Source organism: Pelmatolapia mariae, linkage group LG1 (genome assembly GCF_036321145.2).
Source record: "Pelmatolapia mariae isolate MD_Pm_ZW linkage group LG1, Pm_UMD_F_2, whole genome shotgun sequence".
Classification (NCBI taxonomy): domain Eukaryota; kingdom Metazoa; phylum Chordata; class Actinopteri; order Cichliformes; family Cichlidae; genus Pelmatolapia; species Pelmatolapia mariae.
The window spans coordinates 19,914,229-19,931,187 of NC_086227.1; the positions used below are offsets into that span (position 1 = coordinate 19,914,229).

Here is a 16,959-nt window from a genome sequence, read left to right on the forward strand (position 1 = left end):
TATGACCACAGTGTATCCATCTTCTAAAGGCTGCTTCCATCAAGAAAACATACCATTCAAAAAGCTCAAAGCTGAGGTCTCCTCCTCCATAGTCACTGGATCACAGCGCAATATAGCACCTTTGGGATGTGGTGGGACGGGAGAGTCACATTATTGATCTGCAGCCGTCAAATCTGCAACATCTGTGTGATGCTATCATGTCAATATGGACCAAAAATCTCTGAGGAATGTTTGCAGCACCTTGTTGAATCTTTGCAATGAAGAATTCAGGCAGCTGTGAATGTAAAAAGGAGTCCAAAACAGTAGCAGCCAGGTGTAACTAAAGTGTCCACTGATATTTGTCCTTATTTACAGGGGCAGTGTAATTTTCCATCCAGCAGTTGCTGCAAACATATTATTGCCTAATGTCACTGTATGCAGGCAGGAAGATTCACGTTATTTGAAACTAATGTAATGGGAAAAGGACCCACGAGACAGAATTACGATTCAAAGATCCAAATCTTTAATCTATGCAAGCAGACTGCCACATGAGGTGGGCAAAGAAACCCTCAAAAACTAGTTCAAAAGGTCACTTAAAGGGAAAGATTAGGAAAAACGCACAACGAAATACCTGGAAAATCTGAAGTGGAACAGCAAGGAAACAAGAGTAACTGGGTAATGTAAGTCAGGAAGTTTACCTTACCTTACTTTGGTTTATTAGGATCTTGAGGCCACAAATCTTTACATTTTCCCGGTGTCATAATGAAACACACAAATGCAAACCAACTTACAACACAAACCGTGACTCAAATCAGGGTAAGCCCTTTAAATTAGCCATCATTACTACAGGGCAGTTTTTTGAATCCAGTTTTATTGGTTTCTTGTGTTATCTGTATTGACAATGAATTCTCTCCCTTCATAGGCCATTATAAAACTGTTCTTTTCATTGCATTGGTTCTTGCTATAGGTAATGATAATTGACCTCCTGTGGCCTGTCTGGTAGGATATTGGTTCTTAGCTACACTTAAATACAAATTTTCAAAACAAATAATTAATATTTGGCCCGAGGATGTAAACTACATGTAGTGAGGATAAACTTAGGAACACTGGAAACAAGCTATATGTGTAAAAATCACTGTGCTTGTGTCTGTTTTAACAGAACTCCAGGTAACAAACCAGGCAGCAGCCCCAGAGGTCAGACTCCAGACGAGACCGGACGCCGCCACGGGCAGGGCCACGAAGCCAACTCTTCTGTTTCTGACTTGGCCAACTCGGTCACCAGTGACATGCTCATGGTAACATACACGAGTACTAATAGCTCAGATCTGTAGTCTGCTTTCTGCATTGATGATTTCAACTATATTTAGAGAGGGAGAACTGCTTTTGGCAAAGCCTTCTGAATCAGAATAAATGAGATGGCAGAGAGACTTCACTGGTACTTTCAGATCATCTTTCATAATCTAAGATGAAAGGTGCATGCAAATCTGGAGATAAGAAAGTGGAAGACGAGCCAAAGGAGTAGATGAAAATAGTCTAAAATGTTCAAAACTTTCACCCGTTTGTGATTAATCACCATTACAAGGAACACTGTTTTAAAAGCTTAAATTAATACATTTAGCAGTACTGTTTATGTTTATTGCCTGTGCTGCCCAGTTTTCTAACTTACAGCAGCTAATCGTCTTCTTTGAGGCGGTTCGCAGCTTGACAGTTTATCTTACCTTTGAAAACAGCAGTTGACAGTTGAGTTAAAATGATCCACTTTCACTGACTGTGCTGAATTAAATGTCAGCAATAAAGTACAATCCCAGCTTCTTCTTCTTCTTTTTTATTTAAGCATCGTGGGCCCTATTTTTGTATTTTGACAATCATTCCTATCAGTAATAATAACACCTAACCTGTCAAAGTCATTTCTGAAAAAACACAAAAATGTAGCGTGCCAGTGTGGTGTCTGTTTGCAGCCAAACCAAAATGAAAATATACTTTAGAGGTAGTAGATTTTCTCAGAAACCTTCAATTTTCCCCACCAGATAACCTTTTTGCTTGCTTACCTGCTCTCTAGATCACAGTGGTTTATTTGATAAGTGCAACGATTTTCTTTGATATTTCACTATATGAGAAATAATTGGCAAGGCTTCAAAGATAAGATCAAAGTTGCAATGCAGATTTATTTATCATGAGCTACGTGTCACTTACTGTATATAATGCAGTCTTTTGGTTCAAAGACGGAGAAAGCCTACGCGCTTCAGTTCAATTGAGGAGGAAAGCTGTTTGAGAAGTCTTTCATCACTCAGGAAAGTGCTTTCTCCTTCACCCTCAGCGCACCTACCTGTAGAGCGTTACAGTTAGCTGCGGCTATACAGTAAGTCAGCTAACTGAAACATAAAGCAATCATCACCCTGAAGTGAGACGCCGGGAGGGGCGGCAATGTGCACCTGATTCAGAGAGGTTCGGTAATTAGCTGTGAGAGAACATGCAGTGCTGCTGTGGGTGCTGTGAGAATATGGCAGATCGGTATGAGCACTGTGTAATTATGTGGGTTTCATGGGGTGTCTGAGGAATTCACAGTGGCAGTGCCTAATGATAATACTCATTCTGGGCACTTTTGCCAAAGCCATCTATATATTACGCAACCCTCCTTTCATGCTGAAAATACCCATCCTGCACTTTTGAGCCACTTGTGGTGCTATATGAAAAGCCATAGTCGTATATACAGACAGTACTGAGAGGAGGGACCGAGTGAAATGTTATTGGACGTCACAGTATATATGCATCCAACCCACTCAAGCATCTCAGGTGATAGGGGTTTGGGGGAGATTGCATGGGGGTCCTGTCAGCATCAGGTTCTTATCAGTACGTACTCTGACACTGCTTTCATTTTGTGTGGTGCTCACAGAGCGGTGGAAAGTGTGGTGTGAAAGTGTCTTTGCCTATTATCACACATCCACACATTTTCAGAGGCTTATATGTGCTTTATTTGTTTAAAGGATAAGGCTAGTGATATTCTACCGTTTGTTGCCACTGTCAAGGAATCTAATGGAAGGATCCCGAGCACCCGAGGGTTAGCCCATTCATTTTTGAATCGCAGTTACAAAGGAAAGGAAAGGGTTGTAACATTTTGACAATAATAGCTCAGATTTATAGACAAACAATATCTGATGAAACAAATAAAAGTGTGCTTTGTGTTCTTCTTGAACACTTGCAGTCAAGAATTGCTAAAAGTGCTCATGACCTCTCCAAAAACTACTTGGAATCAGCCGTTCTAAGAGATCAGGAGATCCGACTGGAAGTGTCGGTTGTAGAGGTGAAGTCTGGTTGCTTTTTTTCAAGACTGACTTGTGTGACCCTTTCCTAGATCACAACAACTTTGACTCACAGGACAGAAGAAGCATTGTGCATTGTAGAGATGTACAAAGCTGGCTAGAAAAAAAAAGTTAAATGCTTTTTTATGAGTGTTCATCGAGCTGCAAAAGGACAATTTGATTCAAAGTGGAAGTATGTAGGGCTGCTGTGCTCCCAAGAGTGACTGGCCTGCAAAGATCACACAACGAACTCAACATGAAGCCCTGAAAGAAGTGAAAAAGAACACAAGTCAGACAGCAAAAGTGGGACATCTGCACAGATCTCTGCAGCTCCCTCAAATCTGACTTTTTTTGTCCACTGTGAGAAAAATGCTGCATAACAATGAGGAAAGGACAAGAAGAAGAAAAGAGCATGTTGCAAGTTTGGAACTAGGCCTGGCCTCTTGGCAATCCATGGGGAAACAATGAATTTAAAGTTGTGTGAAGAAGTTTTGAACTGTAGTATCAGGGCAAAAGTCAGTTACTTTAAGCTTTGGAGAGATTTACTGATGGAATAAGACACTGACGAAGAGCACACAAGTAAATTAAGAATCAGAATGGCTGAAAAAGAACAAAATTCATGCTTTGAGATAGCCGAGTCAGAGTCCTGACCTTAACCCAACTGAGATGCTGTGGCATGACCTAAAGAGTCCACTCAAGTCATCTCAGAATTACTGATGAACTCAAACCAGTTATGTAGTGAGGAGCAGTCCTGAATTCCTCCTTAATCCTGTGCTGGTCTCATAAGCAGTTCGAGGAAACATCTGACAGGAGTCACTGCTGATAAAGGAATGCAATCGGAGGGATTATTAACTATGTATAATTAGAACATAAAAAGTAAAACTGTTTATTTTTTTTCTTTTATATATTGGGGTTTAGATGAAGATCTGTCCTTGTTTTTGTTGAAGTGCTGAAAGCCTAAGTTACTTTTTTCCCAAAGGGTTAGCACGCTTTTTCTTCCAACTGTGCATTTAACGACATGACTTCCAAAAAACAGATGTGCTCTGCGGTTTTTAGCAAATGTTACTCAAACAAGAGTAAATGATATATTTATGTGTGGTGTGTGTGAGTGTGTCTACATAATATGATATAATATGATATAATCTATATAAAGATAATTCTATCTATCTATCTATCTATCTATCTATCTATCTATCTATCTATCTATCTATCTATCTAGCTGTCTGTCTGTCTGTCTGTCTGTCTGTCTGTCTGTCTGTCTGTCTGTCTGTCTGTCTGTCTGTCTGTCTTCACATTATTATGAGAAAGGAGCATGGCACATTTTTTCTAATGCGTCCTTCACATCTGTTGTTCTCAAAATAATTTAAAAAAAAGATTACAAATGGGAGCAAACTCTGTAAAGGATTTACATTTACAATATATATATATATGTATATATATATATATATATATATGTGTGTATGTATATATATATATATATATATATATATATATATATATATATATATATATATATATATATATATATATATATATATATATAAATAACCTGGCCATGTTTGCCTCTGTTGCACGTGGATCGCTGTGGTTTTTAGAAAAAGAAATTAGGCAGGCAAATTTAAAAACTGGATAAGAAGGGAGGGGGGGGGACTCTAAGAAAACGAGAGTATCCAAATGCAGAAAATTGGGAATAGCAATTTAGGCCATCTGTTGGCTGGAGGACTGCATAATGAAAAGTGAACATATTCAGCATAGAGAATGAGGCTGGGCAGCACCACCAGGATTGTGTGGGAAAATACAGAATTGGATATTATGTTTCTGCCCCTTGAATAATGCCTCCAGCTCTTCCCCCATCAGATAGCACTTTTTAAACTGGATTCTCTCCCTCCTTTCAGGCCATGTCACCATCAGTCAGAGGATGTGTCTGTCAAGAGATAATCTGCTTTTCCAAACAGCCATGCAACCAGCTCTGCCCTTTTCTTACAGGGGACGCTAGCCATGTGACATAACATCATGCTAGTTTGCCACTTACAAGCTGTGGTATTTATGGTGAAGTTCAGAATTGGTGCCCCCCGTGGAGTGGAGTTCAAGTCACTTGTTTACTGTTCGCTCCTCTTTAAGTGTTCAGACTGTGTGACCATGCTGTGAATATTGCAGCGCTTGACCCTTGATTCAGATCATAGCAGTGTAGCTCCCGCGGTGCTACACTTTTATACCTATCCAGCCCCAGTTCATTAGGGAAAAAACATAAAGTAATGCAGTCTAATGTAACAGTCTTATATTCAAAATAACCCTCTCATTATCACATCAGTATTCTCTGTTATAGGGACTTATTATATACCTTTATGTGCTTAAATCTGAGCAGTATGCTTAGATTTCAAACACTTTATTATCAACACTGACAGCAGCATTGTCGCATGGCTATTACAGATCTATAATCTAAAAGAAATAGCTTTTTAACTTTAGAGAAGTGCTATAAAATCGTTCACAGATGGTTTCTTTTTCCACCCAGGCATACAAACTCACATAGCAACTATGGCAGAGTCACCGTACAAGTCTGTTATTGTGGATGGGCTAATGATCAAACCGCCACCTCTACTACCTGAGCAACACCACCCCAAATGACATATGTACAACATACTGCACAGTGGGTGGAAGTTGTTTGTAGAAAGTAGTGTATCTATCTACTCACAATTTGGACACACCAGTTCAGCAGCACAAAAAATGACATTATCTGCATTAACACATATAATTCTTTAACTGGAATCTCATCTCCTTGTAAATAAAACAATGATTGTTGTCTTAAGCCCAAATGTATCTCAACTGAAACAAAATTCAGTTTATATCCATTAAAAAATTTTTTTAAACAATTGGTCGTTTTTGTTTTTTGTTTAAGCAGGACGTAAAAAAAAATATTATCTCTTTTGCAAGATTGTGCCATATTGTCATATTTCCACCCTTGGCAACAAGAACTACAACCATTTGCGATACCTTTCACATCACTGCAGACGAATTTTTGCCCACTCTTCTTTGCAGAATTGTTTTAATTCAGCCACATTGGACATTTTTTAAGCATGAACAGGCTGTTTAAGTTCTTTCTTTCTTTCTTATTGTTGAATCAAGAACTCTGACCTTAACTGAGGTGAGTGAGGCCTGCAGTTCAGATGTTGTTTGGATTCTTTTGTGGCCTCCTGGATGAGTCGTCACTGTGCTCTTTGGGTAATTTTGGTAGGCCTGGACTCCTGGGAACATTCACCAACACACCATGTTTTCCCCATTCTTGTTGATAATGGCTCTCACTGTGGTTCACTGGGGTCTCAAAGCCTTAGAAATGGCCTTGTAACCCTTTCCAGAGTCATAGATGTCAGTGAATTTTTTCACATCTTTTAGCCTACTTCACTTTGTCAGATGGACCCTATTCAAGTGATTCTTTGGTCAAACAGATCTGGCAGTAAGCAGGCCTGGGTGTGGCTAGGGGAATAGAAATCAGCATTCCAAGAAAATGTATTTATTTATTATTTATTTAATAAATGAACATGATTAAAGACTTTTGACAGTGCTGTAAATCCTCCAATAAGATAACAGAGTTGAATAAAAATAAATAATGCCATGCTTATCTCCTCTTGTTCTGTCAGCTGTCACCAGGTTCAGAGGAAGAAGAACATGAGGGTCCAGTGTGTGAAAAGCTGGGTCGTATTCAGTTCAGTGTTGGATACAGTTTTCAAGACTCCACCCTCACTGTGAAAATTCTCAAAGGCCAAGATTTGCCAGCTAAGGACTTTTCTGGCACCTCTGACCCATTTGTCAAACTATACCTGCTGCCAGACAAGAAGCACAAACTGGAGACAAAAGTGAAGAGGAAGAATCTAAACCCCCACTGGAACGAGACCTTCCTGTTCGAGGGTGTGATCAGGAAGCCTTTCCTTAAACACATTCACAGCACATGCAGGCAGTCATTTCTGTCTGGATCATTGTAACATATTAAGACTATCATGTGTGAATCTCTTTCTCAGGGTTCCCCTATGAGAAGGTGGTTCAGAGGACCCTGTACCTCCAGGTTCTTGACTACGATCGCTTCAGCAGGAACGACCCAATAGGAGAGGTGTCCATCCCACTCAACAAGCTGGACCTAGCCAACATGCAGACTTTCTGGAAGGAGCTGAAACCATGTAGCGATGGCAGTGTGAGTAAGAAGGAAAGAGGCTGAGTAGAGGAAAAGAAGATAGACAGGAAGGGAGGGGACAAGATGAAGAGAAAGAGAAGATGGGACAGAATGTAGCGGGTGATGTCATTCCTGGCTGCCGTGATGCTCCCATGGGAGATGTAGCAGCATGCTGGAGGGAGAAGGAATAGGGAATATGGAGAGGCTGACAGGTAGATGAAGGAAACACAGGCAGGCAGAGAAAGCAAAGGAAACATAGGATGAGTGACGGAAGGGAGAGCAATGCAATAAGGCAATTAAAAATAACCAGTTTGTTATTGTTTTTGTTATTGTCTATGTTTTTTTTTTTCCAGGGAAGTCGAGGGGATCTGTTGGTGTCTCTGTGTTACAACCCCACAGCCAACACCATCACTGTGAGCATCATCAAAGCCCGCAACCTCAAAGCCATGGACATTGGAGGCACTTCTGGTATAGATCCTCCTTCATCTTCCTTTTTTCAACACACTTTTACATTCCAACAACAGAAAATGAGAAATTAGCATGTTTATATTTCATTTTTGTTTTTGTTTTTTTGTTCTCATTAAATCCCCAATTCTGGTAATTCATGAATGCTATATTGCTTCATAACTGGCACATTTCCCTCTCCTCAGACCCCTACGTAAAAGTGTGGTTGATGCACAAGGACAAGCGTGTGGAGAAGAAGAAGACGGTGGTAATGAAGCGCTGTCTGAACCCTGTTTTCAACGAGTCCTTCCCCTTTGACGTGCCTGCCCACGTGCTGAGGGAGACCACCATAATTATCACCGTCATGGACAAGGACAGACTCAGCCGCAATGATGTCATTGGGAAGGTATCTCCTTCCCACTCCTCTTCTTCGCCTCTTCCTCTCTTCTTCTTCTTCCTCCTCTTTTTTTCTCTCTCTTCCTCTGTGTTTTTCTGACTGTCTGTCAGACCATCAGCAGATGATCAGTGAGCCAGTCTCTACTGACCCCTGCTGGAACATGCAGTTCATTCCCCTGTGCTGTAAATGAACTCCTATGCAGCAAACAACAAGCCGCTAATTTTAAGTGTGAAAGTAAAAGTGTGCTTTATTTAGACTTAATACTACAACATTTAGGAATGGCACAGAGGCAGATGCAGATACACACAGTCAGCAAACTGCACATTTACTGTTTTGGCTAAATGCAGATGGTGAGTTTAAACCTTTCTAGCTTTAACTGGAATATCCCCTTTGATGCCTGAATGTCTTTGTTGAATTAGCTGATCAACTCTGAGAAAAATTTAATGTATTTCTGTTACAACATGATTAAACATTTTAAACTTCTTATCTGCATCTTATAGTTTCCTAAAGTGTTTTATAATGTTTCGTAGTTTTAATGCTTTCTGGAAAAAAAATCTAATAAATTGCAGCTTATTTTAGACACAAAGACATATAGATGTACTTTACTTTAAATGGCAAATATGAACCCAGTACTGTGCAAAGGTCTTAAGCCACCCCTCATTTCTTTATATTTTGCAAGCTAAGGAATCAGAGTTTCTTGTGACTTTTTAAAGTGGTCTTAAAGAATAGTTCTCCAGGGTTTCTGTAGATCTTTCAAATGTTATAAGATTGCATCTTTCAGCCAACAAGGTAATTCCCAAAGAGCTATTAGCTGTAAGCTTGCCATATCACAGCATGGTGTTGAGTGTGTCCTCAAAACAATATGAGGAAACTGGTCAAACAGCCAACATCCAAAAAAAGAGCTTTGAATGTCCTTCAACAAGCCTGGAGAACTATTGCTGAAGACTACTTAAATGAATTACAAGAAAGCTGCCTAAAAGAGTTCAGGCTGTGTTGAAGAATAAAAGTGGTCACACCAAATATTGATTTTCAAGCCTGTTGGCTATTGTACAAACTCTGTTTTTACCTTACATGCTGTATTTTCATGTATATTTACACCTGCTTCAATACATCACTGCACCTGTTTCTCATTTTCCAAGCAAAATATAAAAATTTGAGGGTTGGCTCAAGGAGTTTTGCAGACCATTGTTTATGTATTCCTTTGTACTGCTGCCTGTAGACAAAGTCACATTGGGTGCTCAGACTGAACAAGTCTGTGTTACGCTTGCTCAACAATTAATATGAATTAATTCACTGGACATGCAATTTAACAGTTTCTGCTTCGGTTGTAATTACTACCAAATTAGATTGTTCTTTTCTCGAAACTTGTGGGATTTGTCAGGTTTTTACAATCCCATAAAACCACAGTTTCTTTATCAGTTTTATCCCATAACTGCTTCAGATATCAGACTTAACAGTAACCAAAATAACTCCTTTTTTTCCCTGTGCAGAGTGAATGATTTGCTTGTTTTTAAAACCGAACACCAGCTTTTCTATAAATAAACATACGGTATATGTATTAGGAGAATAAAAATGGAATACACCAAAGCTTAAATCAAGGCACTTAAAAAAATCTATACGCTGTGTACAGCAGGGAAGAGCATTTACTTTATAAGGCTTTCATACACATCTACAATATTTACAGGTACTATATGTATTCCCATTCTAACCACATATATTATTTTCTTTCATGCCGCAGTTGCCTATTATTAGAATAGCTTCATGGAATAGAGAACAATGAAAAAGTGAACAATTTTTCATGTGGAATCCAGGAGTTTCTTACTACATTAGAATCGCTTGCAGACGAGTCTGTGTTTGATCCTATTAGTAACAGCATTAGCCTTTCTCTGAGTTTTTCACTGGGTGAAATCTCTTGCTCTAATGGCTTTTTTTCTGCTCTGGATTTGAGTTAAATTCCAATTAGAGCAGCAGGCTTAGTGGTGAAAGGGCTACACTTAAGAGTCACATTTTTTTTTCTCTTAATACTCTGCTGTTTTATTGGGAGCATTCTTTACAAATATCTCTGTGTGGCTGTATAGAAGTTACAGTGACTGTTTCTTCCTCACAGATTTATCTTTCATGGAAGAGTGGCCCTGCAGAGGTAAAACACTGGAAAGACATGATGGGTCATCCTCGCACTGCCGTGGCCCAGTGGCATGCTCTTAAGGCCTGAAGGACCCAGCAGCCGACCTGCCTACATTGTTTTCCCCCCTCAAGAATCCCCCCGCCCTGCCCCTGCCCTCGGCACATATCCCCTACTACCTAAATGCACTGTTGGGCTTCAGACCATCTATCATCTCTTTGTTCTCAGGCCTCTTTGATATTCCTCGCCCTCAATTCTCATGACACCTTCCTTAAATTTCACCCCTGTCAAGATCTGATTCCCGCCTGACCCTGTCTCATCCGTTTGTCTGAACTTAAAAATGTCTTTGATGTCATATGCTCTCCTTGTTCCATCTTTCTTTTTTTTCTCATTTTTTTTCTTCCACCATGTTTCCCTAATGTTTTACATCAGAGCAGTACCTCTTAACACCCGTAATTACAAACTACCAACCAAAAATGGATCAAACAGGCATTCCAACCATCCGCTGTGGCAGCAAGATGGGCAGTGTTCAGACACGCATGAGTGTGAGCGGCACTGACCTGCGCAATCCATTTATCACCTACTTTTGGTATTGTGGTGAGGAGTCTCCCGCTCTGCTCCTTGTTTTTTTGTTTGTTTGTGTGTTTGCTTGATTGTTTGAATGCTTCTGTGTTTCTGTCTCTCTTCCTACATTCCTTTAAAATGCCTAAAAAAAAAAAAAAATCAGGAAAAGCGGCACAGGCAACAGAAGAGCGATGGGCTGTGTTTAAAATGGACAGGAACTGGACTCTGTCACTCATCATGTTTTTCACTCTTCACTCCTCCTCCTCCTGCTACCACTGTAATAATTCCCCCTTGGCTGGAACCCTTTGTCGTCTGTGCGTGCTGTGGGTGATGTGCTGTAACCCCAAATGAAGATCGTCAAGAAAAAAATAAGAAAAAAAGGACATGAACATGAACATTTAGCACTGGTCTAAAAGGGGCAAGTGTCAAACTGCTTTCCTATTTTCTTTAACTCCCGATGGACAGAAAAAAAGAGTAAAGTGATTAATGTTGTGTTTTATTTATTTATTTAATGAGTTTTGTTACGAAAGAACTTAGAGAATCAACCTGTTCTTCCAGAAAATAAGCAAAAAGCAGCTTCCATGAGTGTGGAAGTGTGGGGATAATGCGTGCGTGTGTGTGTGTGTGTGTGTGTGTGTGTGTGTGTGTGTGTGTGTGTGTGTGTGTGTGTGTGTGTGTGTGTGTGTGTGTGTGTGTGTGTGTGTGTGTGTGTGAGGGAGGAAATATTTTAGATTTGGACGGCTGAACAAAAAATATTGTCGAAAACCAAACTGCCCTTGATAACAATGACAAAAATTGAGATTAGCTGGACATGTGGGTGGAGGTCACTGAAGTTAAACAGTCAGTCTGGCCAAAACACATACACAACTTTCTAACACGCCCTTTAGTGGGCTCAAGAAAGACAGCTAGTTTCAGTTTCACATGTAAAAGATTTGAGCTCAGAAAATCAGACTAACTGCTGGAAATATATAACAGAGGATTTCATTGTCAAACAATTTACCACTTTGATTTTTAACGTTGTTATGTTTTGGTAAATGGATATAGTCCAGAAACCCCAATGTAAATGGTTTTCTTTGAGAGCAGAAAACAATCTGTGCAAATTGTTGACGACATATAGACATGGTAAAGCAAAGGTACACCCTTTCTCAGTTCTAAAGTTTTACATACCAGCACATAATAAAAAGTTATTGAAATGTGGTAAATACAACCTGAGATGCACAACAACACATTAGTTTAACTGAAACTAAGCCAAAATGAAGAAATAGTGTGTAGAAAGCTTGTAGAACCGCCTTTAGCAGCAATAACTTGAGGTCAAGAGCTGGAATTTGACTGGGCCTTTGCAACACCTTAATATTTTGCTTTTCTGCAATGTTGTAGATTTGCTGCTGTGCTTGGGATATTATTTCAGCCAGGCTTTAGTTGTCAAACAAATCGCCTCACATTTGATTCTAGAATAGTTTGGTAAATAACTGCAAGGTGTCCAGGTCCTGTGGCTGCAAGCCCAAATCATCACCCCTCCACCACCGTGCTTGACAGTTGGTGTTTGTGCTGATCTGCTGTGTTTGGGTTTCTCCAAATGTGGCGCTATGACCAAACATCTCTACTTTGGTCTCATCTGTAAAAAGGACATTGTTCCAAAAGTGGTTGTGGTTTGTTCAGCTGCATCGTTGCAAACCTAAGCTGTCTTTCTCTGTGCAACCTTTCCAAACAAGCCCTTCTACAGTCTTCTTGTAATTTGAACTGTCATTAACTAAATTTTAACATTTAACATGCTAACTTATGCCAGTAGAATCTGAGATGCAACAGTTGCTTCTGTAAGATCACTGATTGTGTCATTCCTCTTTGGCTTTGTGTTAGCACACACCTGAGTGCTACAGACTAACAAACTGCTTTTATAGAGCGGGTGATTATCGGGTCCTGACAGCTTATCCTCTTAAATTCAATGGAAACAGTAAAGTGTACATAGTTTTTCACACACACTGTTTCGGCATTTTGGCTTAATGTTTCTTGAATTAAAAAATGACACTGTGTAGTATGTTTTATACTTCATGTGAGGTTGTATTTACCTCATTGTAAGACCTGCTAGGACAGATTATGTTTTTTATGTCCTGATATTTAAACCTTTTTTCTTTCTTTTTTTTTTTTTTTTTTTTACCATGACTACGTTTTCCGAGTTTATAAGAAAATATTGAGTCCTACAACTAGAATTTCACTTTTTTCCAGCACATTTCACTGCTGTGGTACCACAGCAGCCAACCGTTAATGCATGGCTTGATAACACTAGTGATAGATTGGCAAAACAAGATCTTATGTCCTCTTTCTAGCTTTTTACTGCTGTTTTTTTAACCATCTCCAAGATCTCATGGTGATAAAGTGCCCAATCCTACACCATGGCATTGCACCAATATGCAATACCAGCAAGTTTCACCAAGTCCAGTACATCAGTGGCAGTGGCCAGAAACTACAAGAAGAATATTTCTTACAGTATTAACTTAAAACTGGCTGTTTTGGTGAGATGCCACTTTGTGCTCTCAAGAAATCTCAGATTGTATGTGCAGGCTCCGCCTGAGCAAACTGCTCTGGGCAGCCATGAGTAATAGTCAGTAGTCAAAAGAAAGCAGACCTTGAGGGTTTTTTAAAAATGTATTTATATAGTTGAGATTTGTGTTTTCAAGGTTGACCATGAACCTTTAGACTCTTTTTTTGGGATGAACTGACAATTTATGAATACATGCAGTAAAATATGAGAAGAAATCACATGAACATTAAATCAGTCAGCCAATCAAAACACATTATCCCTATAATGTTATAGGGATATAGCCTATGTTACATTGTGTCGATCAACTTCATTTAGTCACAAAACACATCTGAATACACACACAAAACTTACAAAAAATCAAAAGTTTATAAATTATTACAAGATTACAAATTACAAATATGCCCAAAATACAAAATAAGACTGCAGCCACTAGTTACAGACGTAGTCAAGAGATTAAGAGCCCAGGAATATCATGGACTACAAGTAGGTCTTTAATCTAGACTTAAAGACAGCAGCATTTGGAGGATTTGTAACGGACACAGGAAGTTGGTTCCACAATTGTGGAGCTGCAGTTGAGAAAGCCCTGTCACCTTTCTGTTTGAAATGAGAACTGGGAATGTAAAGTCAGAGTTTGTCTTTATTTAGTTTTTTTTTTTTAAACATCTTTGCTGCCTGAATGCGACCTCCCTCAAGTCCTGTACAGACACGAGCTGTTGGGATGAATGGAAACAAATGAGAGTAATAACACCTGGGGTTGGGAATAGTCTTTTTACATTCCACTGTTTGTTTTTTGTCTACTGGATGTATGTGTGTGTGTTTGCACCGTGGTTGAATGTCAGTATTTGAACTTATGTTTGTGTGATTGTATTTACTGTGAGTCCCTGTGTGTATATCTGCACTAAGTTCTATTTTGCCAGTTTAATACTGAACAGCATTCTTTGCTGTTTTTATTCTGTATGAATCCAGATGTACAGAGAAGTATGTTCTTTTCTTCTTTTTTTTAAGTTGTCACTTCTTGGAGAATCACTGCACTTGTTGACGATGATGCTGGAACAAACCTCTCTTCACAGCAGGCTTATTTTCCTCATGTTTGGAGGACATTTAGATCTCTTATACATGAGCTGAGAGTGAAGGTCACAAGAAAAAAGCTTTACAACAACCCTAGATAAAAGTTGCTCCATTTGACCGCTATACACCAGATTTTCAGTTTAAACAAAAGCAGCTGAAGACATTTTTCCTCTATGCCCTATCTCGCCTCTCTAAGTGGACCAATCTAATTCACCAAGGCCAAAAAACGAAGGGTTGCTTCTTCACGTCACAGCTGATGCTCCCTCAAAACACCCCCATTGTGCACACATGCTTTCTGGCACAAAGTATTCTGTGTGTGCCTTATGAACCCCGTCACGCCTTGCTCTTCACCATATGCGCTCCCTCTCCAAGTGTCAGGAAGGGAGGAGGGGGGAAAAAAGGTGAGACAGGAGATAATCATCACCTCTTTGCTTCACTGTTAGCTACATCTCAGGTCAGAGCAGAGCCTTGGAGCATCCCAAAATAACCACCTCTCATAATCATCTGTCTGTCCTGATGTACTGCCCTGCTGACAAAGCATTACATTCCAAAGGCTTAGTGAAAGTCAATCAATGCAATTTAAATATTGGTTAAAGATCAGTCAGGGTTTGATACATTTTTTTAAGAAATCGAGCTAAAATTGTCTTTCTACACTCGTCACTGGCCAAAAACCACACACTGGTAAAGTTTACTGGACAAGCTCGCATTTCTGTTTTAGGGCATTCTCTTTAGGGACTGCTTGAGACAAAGAGAGGTTAACCAGCAACATTTTAATTTATATACTGACTGTATAAAATGATTGTGAAAATGTTCTGTATGGAGAAAAAAAGAGAAAAAGAACCATCATTACTAATGGGGTTGTAGATATCTATCCTTGATATCACAAACCTGCCTGTTTCACTCCCTTTCTCTTTGTAGTTACACATCCGTGGGGTGCACAATGTTAAATATTGACCATTTATTTTTTTGAAATCTGTACAGTGTATATAATGATATAAATGTATATATAAAACAAAGATACTTCTGGTCTGGTATTGTTATGAATTTTTCACATTTTCTTTTATTTATATTACTTTAACTCACACGTGTATTTCACAGTAATAGTTAATTCAGTCTTTATTTTAAGTTTTTGATTACAGGCTACCAGGGTCAGGAGCAGACCATACGTGCTGGATGGGCAACCAACTTTGACACTGGGGGAGGCATTTGGCTCAAGACAGCAATATATGATAGTACAGTCATGGAGACATTTAGCCACAACTCTAAAAGTGCAAAAATATCTATCTTAGATTGCAGAGGCAAAGGGGGAGACAAACAATAGAGACTTTTTCTCCACACAGTAGGACGGGTGACTGTGAGCGCACAGTGTCATCGACACATTTACATTTGTTTTGCAGTTTTTCAGTAGAGTCGTGCTTTGAAACTAGTTCCCAAAGCCTGACCTGCATCGACCTATCTGCTCAGTGTCCTCCTCAGAGTCGCGCTGATTACCTCAACTCATGCAGAAGCACTAAACTACTGTCCTCACATTACAGTAACTTATCTGTGATATGGGTGTTTCAGTTTTTCATTACCAAATTGTATGAATTAGTGTAACTTATAGTTGAAGTGCATCAGTGAAATGCAGCTGAGGGGGCGTAGTCACTCTTTTAGGTGGGCCTAGACCCCTGACATCCATGGCCACTTCTTGCCAGTAGTGTGTTGGACCTTTGCTTTTATAACTGCCTTGTCTTTGTGGCATAGATTGAATAAGGTGCTGTGAAGATTACTTAAAAATTTTGGTCCATGTTGGCATGATAGCATTACACAGTTGCTGCAGATATGTTGGCTGCACATCCATGATGTGGGTCTCCAGTTCCACCACATCCCAAAGATGCTCTATAGATGGTGATCTGGTGATTGTGGAAGCCATTTAAGTCATGTTCAAGAAACTAATTTGAGATGTTTGAAGCTTAGTGTCGTGATGTGTTATCCTGCTGGCAGCATCCGTCAAAAGATGGATACAGTGTGGATATAATGGAATGGATATGCTCAGCAACTCTTCTAGGCTGTGGTGTTGGTGCCAAGAAAATACCCTCCACAACATTACACCAGCCTGAGCTGTTGCTCCAAGGCAGGATGGATCCATGCCTTTATGTTGTTGCCATATGCTGACGCATCTGAATGTCAGAGCAGAACTCAAGACTCAAAAGGCCAGGCAACATTTTTCCAACCTTCTGTTGTGCAGTTTTAATGAGCACATCTGACCTGTAGCCTGAGATTCCTGTTCTTAGCAGACAGGAATTACGCCGGCTGTGGTCTTTTGCTGCTGTAGCCCGTCTGTTTCAAGGTTCAACATGTGCATTCAGAGATGCTCTTCTGCATACACTGGTTTTAATTAGTGCT

The 16,959-nt window shown here is 39.7% G+C and overlaps 1 protein-coding gene across 1 annotated transcript in view; it reads left to right on the top strand.

Moving 5' to 3' along the window:
• Positions 1–15,551, top strand: part of syt7b (synaptotagmin VIIb) — a 130,299-nt gene extending 114,748 nt beyond the window's left edge. Inside the window, exons 6-11 of the mRNA XM_063475004.1 lie at positions 1,139–1,274; positions 6,914–7,181; positions 7,292–7,461; positions 7,794–7,908; positions 8,091–8,290; positions 10,389–15,551. Of these exons, the coding sequence (XP_063331074.1) occupies positions 1,139–1,274; positions 6,914–7,181; positions 7,292–7,461; positions 7,794–7,908; positions 8,091–8,290; positions 10,389–10,493 (994 nt within the window). The 3' untranslated portion in view covers positions 10,494–15,551. The remainder of the gene's footprint in view (positions 1–1,138; positions 1,275–6,913; positions 7,182–7,291; positions 7,462–7,793; positions 7,909–8,090; positions 8,291–10,388) is intronic.
• Positions 15,552–16,959: the final 1,408 nt, after the last annotated feature.